At 38.5% G+C, this 17,947-nt stretch overlaps 1 protein-coding gene across 1 annotated transcript in view; it reads right to left on the minus strand.

The window, feature by feature from the left end:
• Positions 1–359: 359 nt before the first annotated feature.
• FAM20C (FAM20C golgi associated secretory pathway kinase) overlaps positions 360–17,947 on the minus strand; it is a 144,052-nt gene continuing 126,464 nt past the window's right edge. Inside the window, exons 7-11 of the mRNA XM_069084875.1 lie at positions 13,450–13,630; positions 9,022–9,128; positions 8,522–8,603; positions 7,112–7,171; positions 360–1,555 (exon numbers count right to left, since the gene is read on the minus strand). Coding sequence (XP_068940976.1) covers positions 1,306–1,555; positions 7,112–7,171; positions 8,522–8,603; positions 9,022–9,128; positions 13,450–13,630 — 680 coding nt within the window. The 3' untranslated portion in view covers positions 360–1,305. The remainder of the gene's footprint in view (positions 1,556–7,111; positions 7,172–8,521; positions 8,604–9,021; positions 9,129–13,449; positions 13,631–17,947) is intronic.

Here is a 17,947-nt window from a genome sequence, read left to right on the forward strand (position 1 = left end):
AATAGATAAAACTCTGGATCTGTGGTTAGAATGACCTGACTTCCAACCCAGCCTCAGATACTTAATAGCTGTGTTACCCTAGGCAAGTTACTTCATTTGTCTGCCTCAATTTCCCCATCTATAAAATTGGAAGAACCATAGGCCCTAGTCCCAGAGTTGTTGTGAGGATCAAGTGCGACATTTGTAAAGCACTCTGCAAACCTTAAAGTGTTACAGCTATTTTTGTTGTAATTGGAGATACTGAAGAGGGAATCCATGCTTCAGGCAGGGAGAAGTATTATCCGAGGTCCCTTCCAAGTAAAAAGTTCTAAGGTTCTCCAGCCCTGTAATTAAAAAGGAACCCACAGAAGCAGTCCAGCTACACATCTGCCATATTTTTATTATACTTGTACCACATTGCAAACAATTCCACAAAAAAAAAATGCTGCAAAAGTAAGCCTATGGCTGCAGATAGCAATTTACTCATATATGTATATATTTACACCAAACTATCAAAAGCAAAGTCAGGACAGTAGCGGCTTCCCTTTGCCCATCTAGAAAGGTCAGGATTGCTACTTAAAGATGGATAAATAGAACGACTCATCATTTTACATCACTTTGTAAAAACCAACATTCAAGTATTTTCTGAAAATGAATAGTTATTGAAATTCCATTTGGATTAACCACTGAGCTTTCAGAGTTTTCCTCCCAACTCTTTAAGCGCTGAGGCCCAACCCCCACGCCCACCCCAGAGTTGTTGTCTTGGATCAGGGCTAGCACAGGACAGTGCGTGACGGATTAACACATTTGACCAAGTGGATGTCACCTGGTGTGAATGGTGAGGTAGCAGATGATGCTGCCTCTCCTTTGTAAAATTTGGTATGTAAATCTGTGGTTTATATATATATATGTATATATATATATGCATGTGTATTATATACATATGTATATGCAAGTATACATACGTATGGACACACACACATATATAGATACCATATGCAAATACAAAATATCAAAGGCCTCCTTTCTATACAAAAAAAAGGACAAAATGCAATTTGCCACCAATCCATTTCGTCTGTCAGTGATCGTAATATTTTTTCCAACTCTTTCATATTGTTTCAGGGAACTAATTGTAAGCATTGCCTTAGACTTATTTCATAATTATCTAATCCTTCTCAGAGTGTCTTTACCTACTTGGGGAACAATTATATCTCGATTCTGAATTCACTGAATTCACAAAGTGGCATACACATAGTCTCTTGCAAGACTTTTTTTCTTCTTTTTCCTCACTTCACTCGTAAAAACAGCAACGCTGCTTTAATTTCACTACCTCTTGGTTGTGATCGTGTTGGCAGTGTCAAAGTCATTTTCAACCACACTGTTATAACCATCTTTTTCTATGCAGTCCCTAACAGCCTGAAGAACAATCCGTAGCCTTCTGTCCAGGGCCTCTAAATGTAACTGGTAGAGAATGGGAGCGATTTTGTCTTTGAGCAAAGATTCTTCCATTAAATCACTCAGTTTGTATTCTTCCTTGGCGAGCAGTTGGAGTCGCAAGTAGGTGGACTTCCTTATTCTGGAAAAGAAAGGGTAAAAGAGTCATTCTCCAGGCTTCTGGCAAACCAGAACAGAGGATGGATACACTCCGTTGGCTCTTGGGGAATGACAGCTAGACTGGGTAATAAGGGTAAGAGGCATGGAAAAGGCAGTCTGGGTTACTATGAATAATGAAATGGTCCCCATGTATTCCAATTCTAACTATTTGAAGTTATAATTGTGTAAAATATTATAATTGGCTCCAGCCCAATGGAAATATGCAGTGCAAATTCAAATAATGTGACCACGTTATGGGATTCATGATTTATATTCATCAGCATCTAGCTATAGTATAGGGCAGCTAGGTGGCATAGTAGATAGAGTGCCAGGCCCTGGAGTCAGGATGGACTGAGTTCAAATCTGGCCTCAGACACTCACTAGCTGTGTGACTCTGGGCAAGTCACTTAACCCTGTTTGCCTTCATTTCCTTATCTGTAAAATGAGCTGGAGAAGGAAATGGCAAACTGGTCCAGTATCTTTGCCAAGATCAAATGGCGTCACAAAGAGTTGGACATGACTGTAACAACTCAACAAAAAAGCTATAATCTATTTGACTTGGCAATCTAGGTGATCTAGGATGGAATGACTAGGGCTCTGTTCCAGAACAGGGCACTTAAAGGGTACTAGGAACAGCACTGACCTCTGTCTTTGTAGCTTTTTTCCCTTTGCCCCCTACTCTACCCTTCCTGGGGCAGGGGGAAAAGGGGCGTTTTCTCTCCCCCTTGCTCTGTTCCAGTTACATCAGGCAGCATATCTTCTCCTCTCTTTCACCTTCTACTGTAGGATCCTGTCCTCAGGGCACTTCCTCTTCCTTCAGCAATTTAGAACCATTATAGTATTTAGGGAGACATTTGATTTCCCCTGTGGGGCAAACCATTTCCACCTAACCTTTGCTGCCTGCCGATTCCTCCAGGTACAGAAATTGGTTATTACTGTTTAGTACTACATCCTTGCAGGGATCCATGCTCAACTCCGCCCTCACCTCTTGTGTGACCTAGGGCAAACTGTTTTATTAGTTGGTTTTTCAGTTCTTTCTGTATAGTTCAGATTCTATGTGTGTGGTAGAAAGTGGATTAAGATTCTGGAGATATGGGTTGCATTCTAGACTTTCCTTCTAATTAGATGCATGACCATGGGTAAACCACTTTATTTCTCTAGGGCAGAATATGTTCCTCTGATTGTTGAACAGGGACAGTGTGGAATAGTGACTTCCGAGTCTTGGATTTGGATCTAGCCTTAGAAAACTTCTACTTCCTACCTGTACGCCCTTGGATTAATCACTTCATCTCTCTTTGGGCCTGTTTCTTTCTCTGTAAAATGAGGAAGTTGGAAACAGATGGTCTTAAAAGTCTTATAGCTCTAGCCTCTGATCTTCTGGGGCAATCTTAAAAAGACATTGACTGGTTTTAGGTCAATGGTTCTCAAAGTGTGGTTTGGAAACCCTGGGGGTCCCTGAGGTCAAAACAATTTTCATAATGATATTGACATTTTAATTTCTAATATTGTGAAAAGTGACAGAAACAAAAGCTTTTTGTGGGGGGAGAAAAAAAAATAATTTTTTTTAAGAGTGAAAAGGAGTCCCAAGACCAAAAAGTTTCAGTATTTCTGAGTTTGGTGATATCTGATATCCTCTGTCTAGTTCTGACATTCTATGCTTATCCAGTCTTGGAGAAGTATGTGGAAGTGGACAAAAGTCAAGTGTTAGAAAAGCTCTGCCACCGGAAAGTATGGTTCCCCCTGCAAATTCCTGAAATCCTACCATTAGTGATTCACTCCTTTGTATTGATGCTCTAGCTTTCTTTCCCTTGCAGTCCTACAAGTAACATGGCAGCTGTCTAACACTACAGTGCCAATCAGTTAACACTGTTGCTGTTTTTCATATCTGACTCTTCATGTCCTGGAGATGTATAGCACATTTATGTGTATGTGTATATATATGTATACACATGTATACATACATACAAACATACATATTCACACACATTTTCAAAAGTCTTCAGTCGTTTTTCAGTTGTGTCCAACTATTTGTGACCCCATTTCCTTCTCTAGCTCATTTGACAAATGAGGAAACTGAGAACAACAAAGTTAAGTGACTTACCCAGAATCACACAGCTAGTAAGTTCTGAGGCCACATTTGAACTCAGCTCGGGATGAGTCTTACTGACTCCAAGTCCAGGGCTCTATCCACCTAGCAGTCCATCAATGAGTTAACACCAGTGAATAAATGAGTCTCTCCCTCCCTGGGGGTAAAACCAGGATAACCTAAAAGCCCAAGGCCCTGGGGGTCTGGCAGGGAGAGGAATACAGGAAGAGGAGCTTTAAAGACTAATTCTAATAGTACCTCAAATTTATTTCCTACAGTCCTGGGTGTTAATATAACATTAGCCACATTTTAGCTATTCACAAAGGAAGGTACCCAATTTCCCACCTTATTTTGCCAGCCAGGAAGGCATTTCTGAACATTTACCTATAAAGAGTGCAATAATGGGAACCACTCACCACAGCTTTATGATCACGGACCACTTTACATACATTATCTCATTTGATCTGCATAAAAGTGCAGTGAAGTCTATAGTACAAAAATCACTGTAGTATAAAATGGAGAGAGTTTAAGGATGTTTCCCAAAGTCACATAGCTAGTAAGGGGCAGAGTCTGGCCTCACACTCAAATCTTCAGACTCTTCATCCAGTGTTTTTTGGACTACTCTCCTTTTGCCTCTTGGAGGTCTAAGATGACATCTCTCTGAGTCTAATCAAAGGAACCATAATCTTGGCTCTCTTTTACAGGTATAATTCTGTACTCAAAAATTATCAATATGGATAGAGGAAGAAGATACTATTAGAACAGAATGCCTAGCATTAGCTGCTGGTGACTCCTCATTGAAATTATCTTGTATTTAACTTTGCATATATTTTGTATATATTTGTGTGTGATGCTATTTCCCGTAATAGAATGCAAGCTCTTGGAGGGCAGGCACCAATTTCACTTTTGCCTTTATATCCCCAGCAACTACTTGTTGATTGAATGACAGTGGTAAATAATTGCAGATTTGTAGTGATAGCATCTGGGTTTAATTCCTGACTTTGCTCCCTATATAACCTTGAACAAATCCCTTTCGGTGCCTCATTTTCTTCCCCAAGAAAGTGGGAGTTGGATTAGATGCTCTGGAAATTCTCTTCCAGTTTTTGGATTCTATAAAGGCAGTATGGCACTGCAGAAAAAGCAATGGGTGAACTTGGAGTCATGACTTGGGAATTCAAATTCTGATTCTGCTACCTATTACCTCTATGACAAGTCACATTACCTTGGACAAGTCACATGATCCATTTAAGGCTCCATTTTCTCATCTGTAAAATGAAAGAGTTAGATTGGATGGCCTCTTAGGGCCCCTTCCAGCTCTCAATCTATGGTTCTAGGAACCTATGAATGGCGGACAGTGGGCTATGTCACTGGGTCTCTAGTATACCCCCAAGGCAAATGATACAGAATCGGAAAATAGGCTTAGCCACCCCCCACCACCAGAATCCTAAATCCCATCCCACTATACACCCTTTAGAAAAGAGTGCAATGGTGATAGGAACACCTTTTGTTCTAGCAAAACAAAACACAAAACTAGAAACAAAGCAGGTGCCCATGGATTGGGAAATAGCTGAATGACCAATGGTACTGCGAATGAATAAAATATGAGTACAGCTTCAAAAAATAATTTAGGGAAGCATGGAAATAACTTGTATAAATGGAGATAGAGCAAAAAGAGCAGAGACAACTGTACATACATAATGATTACAATAATAAATGAAAGCAACTCTAAAATGCAGGCAGCTAATTTCATATTTTAGTGCAGCAGACAACCGATGAGGTACACAAAGAGGATAAAACATATGTCCTTGGGGATAACTAGGTGACATAATAGAGAAACATTGGACTTGGGAGTAAGGAAGACCTGTGTTTGATACCTGACACTTCCTAGCTATATGACCCCAGGCAAACCATCTAACTTCTCTTGGGCTCAGTTCCCTCATCTCTAAAATGGGGATAACAGCCCCTAAGTTGTGATGATCAAATGAGATAATGTATTTAAAATGCTTTGTAAACTTTCAAGTTTTATATAAATGTTTATTATTATCATCATCATTTATCATTTTCATCATCAAAGAACTCTTAGCAGAGGAAAATAGGGGACATTTTGTTATATCACAAAATCTTATTTAGGAAGATCAGGTTTTTGGGGTTTTTTTTAAAGTAGATTAAGGAAAATCTTCTCATAGACCAATTTCCCAATGGGTCTTCACAGAACTGCTCTGACTACTTAGAAGACATTGCTTACCAATTAAACAGAATTTTTTTCTCTGATGTGGAAGATACTTGGATGGGCGGGTGGATGAGTAGGAGATAAGGGGGTTGGGTGTATGCAGGAATCTCTGTAAAAATGTGATTTCTCACAAACCATCCCAACAAAAATTTGGCTTCTTTTTGACTGGCTTAAAGCTGCTTTAAATAGAGGTTAGCTTTAAATGGGTCACCTTGAAGCACTTATTACTACTCCCAGTCAAAAATCTACCCAGGCATCCAGATGCTTCCTTGGTCTCCTTACCTAGGAGAAAGATCACTTGAGAGATGAATGGCTCTCTTCCTAATATCTCAGAATACAGGAGATGGGATTTCTAGTCCCAGCTCTAACACTAACGTATTGAGAGATAATGAGCAATCAATCAGTCAATCAATTGACAAATATTTATAAGGCACCCTTTACATGCCATGTACTCTCTGCTAGGTGCTAGGACACAAATACAGAGAACAAAATAATTCCTATTCTTTCTGGACTGATTTTTTTCCTTATCCATAAAGTAAAAGCACTGGATTATATAATTTCTTACATCTCATCTAGTTCTAAAATTCAATGAGTCTGACTAAACCACATATTTTGAAAACAATTAATAACTGGAATTTTCCAAATAAACAGTTTTTTTAATTTGATTGCTATTTTTCTCAAAATGATAGATTATTGTGTCCAAATGAAATTTAATACAGTACCAATCACATCATCTCTCTCTTTTCTTGTGGTCAGAGGAGCAGCCAGTAATAACGCTCCTTGGGGTAATTTCAGTCGGATGTGAAGGTGTGCAGCAATGCTGAGGACAGCCCCACAGTGAGTACAACAGAAACACACAGAAGTCAGTTATCCCTTAGGAAGGTCTGGCCCCATGGGATCTGGTAAGGAAGGTGAGCCCAAGGAAAGGAGACAACAATGGGACCCTGTAGGTGGTTGTGCTGTGTGTTGAGGACCAAGGAATTTAGGAGGGGTGTGGATACTGGGCGCTGAGGGAAGGATATATACCTTTCTCAGGGAGCAAGCATGCTTCCCCACCAAATGCTTGTGACATGGGCAGTACTATTTACAGCTCTGCTTATCATGCAGGGGTTGGAAGAAGAGCTGATTTAATTTCAAGTCTTATATTTTCAGGACTGTTTGTATTGACCATTGATGGTGAAATGAGTTCATTAACAACTGGGAGAAACCACAGAGGAACTCACCTGCAGCATTGATTTAAAGGCACCAAAATGGAGAGCTCGTCATGGGAGTATTTTCCAAACCTATTTTAAACAAGAAATATATTACATATATAGTCACATTGGGAATCACAGAATGTCAAGGATGCATCTACGTGTGTTCTATAAAACACACTGGCACAAGAGAAGCCTGTCATTATGCTGGAGCTGACTAGAGTTTTGTTGAGTTGACTCGACCAGAAAAAGAGAAGGCACAGATGAATGAACAGAGGTTGCGTAAAGATGGAAATTCAGGGAGATATGAACTGTCAAACAGTTTATTGTATAGTATAATTACGGTAACGGCTCATTTATCCAGTTTCACCATGAAATAGGATGTTCTACGTAAATGAATTTTCCAGATAACTGGAGCTTTCAGTTTTGTGTTTCCAAGCATTTCCCATTTTACCCACTTGGGTGGGAAATCTTTCTAAAACAGCTGGTAGCACAGTTTCTTGGATCTTAAACAGAGCTCAATGAACAAAACTTAATACTTTAAGGGGTTAAGGCAGCTAGATAGTGTTGGGCCTGGAGTGAGCAAGACCTGAATTCAAATCTTGCCTCAGACCTTACTAGCTGTGTATGACCCTGGACAAGTCATTTAGCCTCTGTCTGCTTCAGTTTCTTCATCTGTAAAATGGGGATAATATCACCTACCTCCCAAGGTTGTTGGGAAGATCAGATGAGAGAATATTTGTAAAGTACTTAGTTAGCACAGCGTATGACACAGAGTAAGTGCTTAATAAATTTTTGTCCACAACCCTTTATTGATGACTCAGGGTTATCAATATAAACATAATCCAGAGATACACACAGAGACTACTACTACTAATAGTAATAATAATAGCTAACATATATATACATATATACACACACACACACATATATATATATATATACATATACACATACATATATGTATATGAAATCCCTTAAAATTTGCAAAATACTTTACATATATTAGCTCATTTGATATTAAGACAAATAAGGTACTGTTTGCCCTTATACTAAATGGCCCCAGACTATTGGTGAGCTATAAATCCTTCTATCTCCTCTTTGCTGTCAGGTGTCACTTTTATCCCACAGTTATCTTTGTACATCCGAAGCGTAATTTATTTTATGTTGAATTATTTTTTAAAATTTATTTTCAATTTTACATGCAATTCTAAGTCAGTGGGCTTGAATGGCTCAGTGCCTCTCTTAAAAGGTCAGGTGCATGGACATTGTGACAGATGTCTCTCCAACTCTCATTTATTTCCTTAACAGGTCTCTTTTGCTTATTTTCACTTTCACGCAGGCTATACCAGATGTTTGAGGTTTCAGGAAGGTGAATTCACAGAGAGATAGAGATGTTACAATTCTATCATTTTATCTAGAAGAACACATAAGCCTTACCCTCTTCCATTGTCTAAGTGAATAATAAATGTTTCATTGCCAAACTTTTCAAAGGTCTCATAGTGATGTCGATCCATGTTTCCTGCGGAGGGAACCAGAAAGAGCTTTGAATCTTGGATGGTGAAAATTCAAGGATGTAAAATAAGAGATGTTAGCTTCTTGCACAGAGCAGGTTCTTACAGAGTAAGAAATAACTGTAATGTACAGCCTCTAAGCCCTAACAACTAAAATAAAAACAGTAAATCTTAGGTGCCTGCTCAGACCACAAGACCTATTTCACAGAAATAACAAGCTGTAGCATTATGCTCTGTGATTTTTAACAATATATCTGTGTTAATATTTGATGGTTTTAATCTATTTTGTTACTCATGTAGGTCTGCATTCCATAAAATTTATGGCTCATATATTCATGCTGTGTATCAAAAATTGCTTGGTTACACATGGCCCTCCCGATAATTCGAGTTCTTTTTATAGTTAATTTAACAGGATCAGACACATACCCATTAGGAAATCAAAAATGGTCATGTCCATTATATCTAAAATGCGATTGCTATTGTATGGTGGTGTCTGCTTCACCTCTTCACAGTAATCAGGGTCCACTTCCCATCTGAAAGGAAAAACTGGCATGAAGGCAATTCTCATCTTAATAATGAGTCAATTTATTTTAAGGACAATTGAAAACTCAATGAATCAGCTTTGAGGGGCTGCTTATTGAAAGAAGACTAAAACAGGGAAATAACCTCACACTACAGTAGGCAATATTAAGGATCAAACCTAAGAAAGGTCTTTCTAGCTACCTATAAGAAAAGCAGTTACTGCCAAGACAAACTGAGGGATGATATGAACTACAAAACACTTTTCATACAAATGAAGTCAGATCTAAGCAAAAATTGGAGAAATGTTAATTGCTCATGGGTAGACTGAGCCAATATAATAAAAATTTCAATTCTACCTAAGTTAATTTACTTATTCTGTGCCATACTAATCAAACTCCCAAAGAATTATTTTAGAGAGCTAGAAAAAATAGTAAGAAAATTCATCTGGAAGAACTAAAGGTCAAGAATATCAAAGAAATCAACGAAAAAAAAAAGTGAGGGAAGGCTGCCTAGTAATTCCAGATTTCAAACTATATTACAAAGCGGTAATTATCAAAACAATCTGGTGCTGGCCAAGAAACAGAGAGGTGGATCAGTGGAATAGATTAGGAACACAATATATAGTGGTAAACAATGAACAGTTTGACAACTCCACAGATCAAAGCTTTTGGGATTAAGACCTCAACATCCAGCAAAAAATGTCTGTGAAAACTGGAAACTAGTTTGACAGAAACTAAGCATAGACCAACATCTCACACCATATGCCAAAAAAAGGCCAAAATGGATAAATAACTTAGATATAAAGGGTGATATTATAAGTAAATTAGGGGAGCATGGAAAAATGTACTTGTCAAAGCTAGGGATAAGGTAAGAGTTTGACCAAGCAAGAGATAGAGAGCATCACAGGATGTAAAATGGATAATTTTTATTCCATGAGACTAAAAGGCTTTTTCACAAACAAAACTAAAACAGCCAAAATTAGAAGGAAAACAGAAAACTGAGAGAAAAATATTACAGCAAGTTTCTCTGATAAATATCTCAAATACATCATCAAAAAGTCATATCTCAAATATATAAGGAACTGAGCCAAATTTATAAAAATGAGAGCCATTCCCCAGTTATAAATGGTCAAAGGATATGAGTGGGCAGTTTTCAGAAGAAGAAATCAATAGTCACCTGAACAAATGCTCTAAATCACTACCAATTAGAGAAATTAAAATTAAACTCTGAGATACCACTTCACATTTATCATATTGGCTAACATGATACTAAAGAAGAATGACAAATGCTGGAAGGGATGTAGAAAAACCAGGACACTCATGCACTATTGGTAGAGTTGTGAACTAGAGTCCAACCATTCTGAAGAACAATTTGGAATTACACCCAAAGGACTATAAAACTATGCATACTCTTTGACCCAGTAATACCACTACTAGATCTGTATCTCAAAGAGATCACAGAAAAGGGGAAAAGACCCATATGTACAAAAAATATTTATAGCAGGTCTTTTTGTGGTGGCAAAGAACTGGAAATTGAGGGGATGCCCATCAATTGGAGAATGGTTAAATAAGTTGTGGTATCTAATTGTGATGGAATACTATTGTGTAAATAATGAGGGTGGTTTCAGAAAAATCTGGGAAGACTTACATGAACTGATGCAAAGTGAAGTGAGCAGAACCAGGAGAACACTGTACATAGTAACAACAATATTTGAAAGATGATCAACTGTGAGAGATTTAGTTACTGTGATCAAGACAATGACCTAAGACAATTCCAAATGATGTACACCTCCAGAGAGAGTACTGATGCACTCTGAAACCAGATTAAAGCATATTTTTTTACCCTCTTTATTTTTATCGTTTTATTTTGTTTGTGGGGTTCTTTTTTTGGTCACAACATGGCTAATGTGGAAATATGTTGCATGACTTCATATGTATAATCTATATCAAGTTGCTTGTCTTCTCAAGTAGGGAGTTGGGGAGGGAGAAAATTTGGAACTCAAATGTTAAAAAAGATTGCTAATTTTTTTACACACAATTGGGAAATATTTAATGAAATAAATAAAATTAATAATAATAAAAACAAGGAATAGTCATCACTTAAATTACCAAACAACAGTGTGGTAAGTTCCTTGTGAATAAGGAATATGACATTTTTCAAGGATGGTTTGGTACCATCTTTAAAAAAAGGTTTAGTTAACGTTTCTCACTGAGTTGGGCTTTGGAAGTTATTTGGAAGGAGATGCTCATCCAAAATCAAGGCTTTTAGGGCTATGCCATGACTATATTCCCTAACTCTCTTTCCTTTTGTTCTCAGAGTCCCACTCTCTCTACACAGTTCTTTAGTTCTCAGTTATACAAGTAACATACTTTTAGGGAGCTAGATACACACAGACACACACACACACAGACACCTCTGTTCAAAAGTACTACTGATTCTAGGGACTTAAACTAGTAATAACATCTATTGGGCTCAGGGCAATGAGTAGAAACTTCAGAGACAGGAATATTTGGAGCCCACCTTTAAAGGAAAAAGTGAGTTAACTGGGAGACCTTGGTAAAAAGGAGACAGAGACAGCCTTATAGGTAAGTGCATAGCTCCCCCGACTGACCTATTGCCTGAAAGTCTACCATTCTTTACTCTTAGTTTACTTATTGGTTTTTCCCTGGGGATTCTCTATCCAAGCATTCCATGGAGAGGTAATACATTAACTAGTTAGCACTCGTGTGAATTGATTACTTCCCTTTTTTACAGAGAAAAGACCAGCAGAACATCAAGGGAGATATCTTATCTCTGTATATTGGGGGGGGGGTACCGTGCAAAGTGTGGGAAGATACAGAGATGGGGTTAAAGTGAATTATGGCATCAATAAGGGGTGGGATGGGGGGGAGGGGAATGAATTCCAAAAACAAAGGTGGGGAGTACTGAACATAATCTCATCAACTTCTTAGGTTTATCTCTGGTTCTAGTTGGGGAAAAGGTACAAAAAAGGCTTTTCTCTTTTCTGTTGCCCAAAGGAGTCTTCTCAGGCCCAAAGCATCACTCTAATTTCATTATAAATACAACTACAACAAAGTCTTCATACAAACTTTTGATATCTCAATTGAAGGCTCACTTATTTTAAGCAATATGGCAAATAAAGCCTCATTAATTTGGATTATAATACTTTCTAATAAATTCAAGGCCTAGCTTGAAGTTTGCCTCTGTACCATCTCTAAAGACAGAGTTTTTAAACAAGTATAATATAAGCAAGATGACAAGGGTCATGTTTAACCTACCCGTGGACAATACCTACTTACTGGAAAAACTAGTGGATGAATTACAACTAACCCTTATCTATGCAGCAAATAGAATAGGTTCATGTATCTAGAGTAGAACAAGACCTTAGATGTTACCTAGTTCAATGCCTTAATTTGACAAATGTGGAAAGTGAGGCCTAGCAATGTTAAGTGACCTGTTTTCTATAGTCAAATGGGTCATAAGAAGAGGCTGATTCGAGCCCCAGTTCTGGGTGACTCTGGATTTAGCTCTCTTCCCAGTCTCACTAGCTCCCACAGTTTTTCACTTAAGTTCCCTGGGCCTCAGCTTTCATATTCTTAGCATGAAGGGGCACTAGGTGGCCTCTAGGGCTCCTTGAAGCTCTGGAGCAGGGGTTCTTCGCCTGGGGTAAAATATTTAATTTTTGATAGATGTATTTCAATGTAATTGGTTTCCTTTGTGAGTTCATGTATTGTATTTGTATGCATTTAAAAGTATTCTAATGAGAAGAGGTCCATGGTTTTACCAAACAGAACAAAAAATGTTACCAAGGCTCTGCTCTAGAGATATGACCTTAAATCATTATCTATACCAGTATTTTAAAGCTCATTAAAAAAAAAAAAAACATTTTGTAATTCTTCTATTTCATGAATTTAAGTTTGTCTCACCCTTCCCTTCTGTTACCTCTTTTAAAGATGAATTAGTGAGGTTGGTTTCAAAATGAGAAATCTTTTTATTAAAAAAAAAAAGAATAAGAAGAAAGAGAGGAGGGGAAGAGGGAGGAGAGGAGAGAAAAAGAGGAGGGAAGAGAAAGGAAGAGGAGAGGAGAGGTCAGAGAGGGAGAGAGAGAGGGAGGAAGAGAGAGAGAAAAATGGATAGAGAGGAGAGGAGAAAGGGGAGGAGAGGAGGGGAAGAAAGGGGAGTGGAGGTTAGGAGAGAGAGGTTGCAGTGGTAAGTGAGTCTTTGTTTAACCTTCTAGGAGTCAAGTCCCTAGCCTTGGGTGCCCCCCTGCCTGAGATGAGAGCTGTTTTCTGCTTGCTGTCTCCCGACAGCTGGCAAAAGGGACTGACTCACTCTGCTTTTTTGCGTTTGTGGTATGAGCGTCTCCATGGATTTCGCCACGTTTTCCTCTTTGCCAGGGACAGGTCGGGCAGGAAGGCTGCAAGAGACCCTTCTATTTGATCGGGCTTCCCACACAGTGCATGTTCCGTGGAGCAGTAATAAGAACACTCCCCGTAGAAACAGATGTTGTTGGCTGATGGAAAAGAGACAACCCGCTAATTTAAAAAGAATACACAAAAATAAACACACATAAAAAAACAAACAAGAAAACCATTCAGTAACTTTCTACTGAGAAGCAGCAGCAGGGTGCAGTGCAGAGAGTGCTGGACTTGGAATTCTGGAAGCTCAGTTTAAATCTTGCCTCTGACACTTTTTAGTTGCACGACGACAGGTGAGCTGCTTAATGTCTAACCTAGACCCTCAGTTTCTTCACCTGTAAAAGTAGTATATCTGTAGTACCCATCCACGAGGTTGTCATGGGGTTCAAATCAGTGAATCTGAGCCCCTTTCAAGCAGTAAAAAAAAAACAACTATACGAGTCCCAAAAGCCATGGTATAATTTGAAGTTTTAATAGCAATTACAACTTCAAATTACTTTTAAGACACCCTGTATGAATGCCAGGTTTCTTTTTTTATAGTTCATTTTTTTATTATGTTTCCCCCCCCAACTTTTATTTTTTTTTAAATTAATTTGTTTGTTTCCTTTTAGTTTACAGGTTTCAATTCCACAATTCCTAGAATTTCACATTTTGTCCCCCTCTCCCCCCCCCATGGCAGCATATAGTCAAGTATAGGATCTGTAAATACTTTCACATTATACATTAGTCAGGTTATAAAGACGGATTGTATCAGCTGGAATGAAAAATGGTAAAGAGGACATAAAACCAAATAAGAGAAGGAAAAAGATCAGGTATTTTGCTTCCACCTGCATATAAACTCAGTTCTTTCTAGTTCTTTCTCTGGATGAACATATTTCTCTCCATTATGAGTCTTTTGGGATTGACTTATATCACTGCATTGCTGAGAGGAGTCCAGTCTATCAAAGCTGGTCATCACACATATGTTGTGTCTGTAATTGTGTACAAATTTCTCCTGGTTCTACTCTTCTCACTCAGCATCAGTTTGTATAAGCCTCTCCAGGTAAATATTATAACTCTCCAGTTTTTATTGTAATTCAGGTAAGAGAATTACACTGATGCAAAAACAAACAAACAAAAACCCAAAATACCTCATTTTCTTTTCACTGAACTTTCGTGAAGTCTGAGCAATGACCACTTTCTTGGAACTCTGGGACTTCCTAGTACTGAGCTCCAAGAATGCAATATACAAATTCTATGGAAAACTTGGTTTCCACATAAACTGATTCTCTAAGAATCATAGAAAGTTTCAAAGTTAACGAGAATCTTAAAGACAATCTAGTCCAACATTCTTATTCTGCAGATCTGGCAACCAAAGCCCAGAGACATACCGAGGCCCAGAGACGTGAGGTCACTTGTTCAAAATCACACTGCTAAGTTAATGGCTCGCCATTTTATAAAAACAGACCATATCCATCAATGAGCAAATTCTTCTTAGGACAGATCCATACACATCAACTACCCTGTTTATTCAGATCCAAACCCTGTAAGACCTTGTGGTTCATTTATCTAGATAAAACAAGCAAGTTATATACACATATATATTCATTTATAGTCTTCAATGATTCCATTCAACTCTTGAATCTAAGACCTTCTCAGAGTTACATTAACTCTTTATTTTTTTGAAGACAATTGGGGTGAAGTGATTTGTCCAGGGTCACACAGCTAGCAAGCATCTGATGCTGGATTTGAACTCAGGTTCTAATGACTCCAGGCTCTATTCTCTGCATCACTTATCTGCCTCTTAATTCTTTGTTAATAAAAAAACTCGTAGGTAGATGATTTCTCTGGATTGCTAAAGACTCTCTTACTGGCCTGACAGAAGGAATGAAAATCCTTCCTCAAATGTCTGGCATGAATGCGCTCAGACTTGATTGTGTTTTGTGCGTCCCTTTGAAAAGGGCTGGCTCAGCAAACCTCTGTTCTTACTCATTTTATTTTTTTCCATGTCAGTAAGACAAGACAAAAGAGCCCAGCAAATTGTCTACCTTTCCAACAACATTTCACAAACTGAGCTCTAAATTCTAGCCAAATTGGACAACTAGCTGTTGCCCAGACCAGATGATCCATCTTCTGCCTCTTGCGTGTATAGACCCCAACCTCATCTCTGTTTCTCAGAAAACTTGGCTCCTCTAAGGTTAGAGGCCATCTCCTTCATAAGCTATCTTTAATCCTCTGAGTTGTAAGACCTTCCCCCTCCTCAATTGTCCCTGAAATGTACTTTTATACCTTTTCCATCACTCACCCCAGAGTTTCAGCTCCCTGAGGACCAGATTTGTCCATTTTAATCTTTGAATTCCTACTTAGCACAATGTTTTACATATAGTAGTCTAATAAATATTTCTTGAATCATTGAAAGTAGAGGGAACACTTGGGAACATTTATTTGATTTAAAAAAAATCCACAAAGATTTTTTTATGCTTCTACACAAATAGTTTTCCTAATTCAAACTACCTTAAATAAAGTCTGTGGTATGATGGGAAGGACAAATGGATTATGTGTGGTGTTCCAGACCCAGTCTAACACTTGCTTGTCAAAACTCTCTGGTCTTTAGAAATCTCAGTGTCTCCCTATCATTTCTAGGATGAAACACAGACTTCCCTGGTTTGTCTTTAAATCCCCTCCCAGTCTGGCTCTAACATTGTCTTTTGAGGATGACTTCATGTAACTCTCCATCATGTACTCTACATTATACCCAGACTGGTTCCTTGATGGTCCTTGTAGAGAAGACACCCTGACACCTAGACCTAAAAACTTCTCACTCCCTAGAGCTGTTGAATTTCAAACTTCCTTCGGGTGTTACTTTTGTCTTACCAAAAAACCTTTCCTCATTCCTCCAAAATTCCCTTGTATTTATTTTGTATTAATTATCTCTGTGCATTTCTCCTTCATAGTCCCCAGAGAGTAAGTTTCTTGAGGGCAGAGACTATTTCACAACAGATGCCTAACAAATGCTTGAGGAATTCACTTGAATTGAATACAAAATAAAGAGGTTCCCCTAGAAGGTTTCTAATTTCTCTTCAAATTTATGATCTTTAACCTGAGCCATTTGGATTAGAAAGTACTAAGGTTGGTGGTGGCCAGGTGGTACAGTGAGTAAGAGCTCTGGCCACAGAGTCGGGAGACCTGGGATCGAGTCCAGGCTCAGACACTTAGCACCCACCCAGAAACACCTGGCCGTGTAACTTTGAGCAAGTTACTTAACCCCAATTGCTTTAAAATAAATAAATAAAAATAAATACATGACTAAAAAAAACTTAAAAAGAAAAAAAAAAGAAAGTACTAAGGTCCTTTCCAGGCATAACATTTAAGAATTCTGTACATGAACCTACCTATAAAATGATTTAATCAGGAATTGGATTCTTTCTGCTGAAAATCAGACAGTGGCATTCCCAAAAAATTTAGAGCTGTAAGGTATCTTAGTGATCTTCTAATCTAAGGGGGTGGGGAACCTGTGGCCTTCTAGGTACTTGGGTGCAATCTTCTGATTGAGTTTAAATTTTACAGAACATATCCTTTTATTAAGGGGATTTGTTCTGTGAAGTTTGGATTCAGTCAAAGGGCTGCACTTGAGAACCAGAGGGCCACATCACAAGTTCCCCACCCCTGTTCTAGTCTAACCGTCTCATTTTACACATGAGGAAAATGAATCTAAAAGAGGCAGGCCTCAGCCTGATGCGGCTTGGGGTGCTAGGAACCCAGAAATATAAGGGTACAGGGCAAGTCTGCCTTGAAAAAATTAGACCACTTAAGCCTTCTTTCAGTCAAAGAAGCGAGATATTTTTTGTAATATCAGTTAAGCAGGCAAGATTCCTAGCAAATCTGTGGTACTGTATTGCCAATAGGAGTGGGCAGACTTCCTAATGAGTCTGCTATTGCATCCTCAAGAGGCACAGAATAAAACCTCATCACTTTGACTGAAAGAAGGCTTTAGTGGTCAAGTTCTTTCAAGGCAGACCCCTATACCCTTGCATTTCGGGGTTCCTAGCACCCCAAACCACAATAAAACTAGGATTCCTGGTTTCCAGTCAACTGTTCTTAGCTAATATATCATGTTGTTGCTGCTGAGTTTTCAGTCACGTATGACTCTTTATGATGCAATTTAAGACTTCATTAGCAAAGATATGGGAGTGGTTTGCCATTTCCTTCTCTAGCTCATTTTACAGGCAATGAACTAAGGCAAACAGTGACTTACCCAGGCTCACCACACCTAATAAGTGTTGAGGCTGGATTTGAACTCAGGAAGATGAGTTTTCTTGATTCCAAACCCAGTGCTAGATCCCCTAGCACCTAGCTACCTGCTACTGCATTATACCATGACTATTTTAAAAATGGGTCCTAGCCAATCAGTGAGAAAATTCTTAGGAGCCATC

Source organism: Petaurus breviceps, unplaced genomic scaffold, assembly GCF_028583685.1.
Source record: "Petaurus breviceps papuanus isolate PSGF00001 unplaced genomic scaffold, PetGlider_PUasm1.0 175, whole genome shotgun sequence".
Lineage (NCBI taxonomy): Eukaryota > Metazoa > Chordata > Mammalia > Diprotodontia > Petauridae > Petaurus > Petaurus breviceps.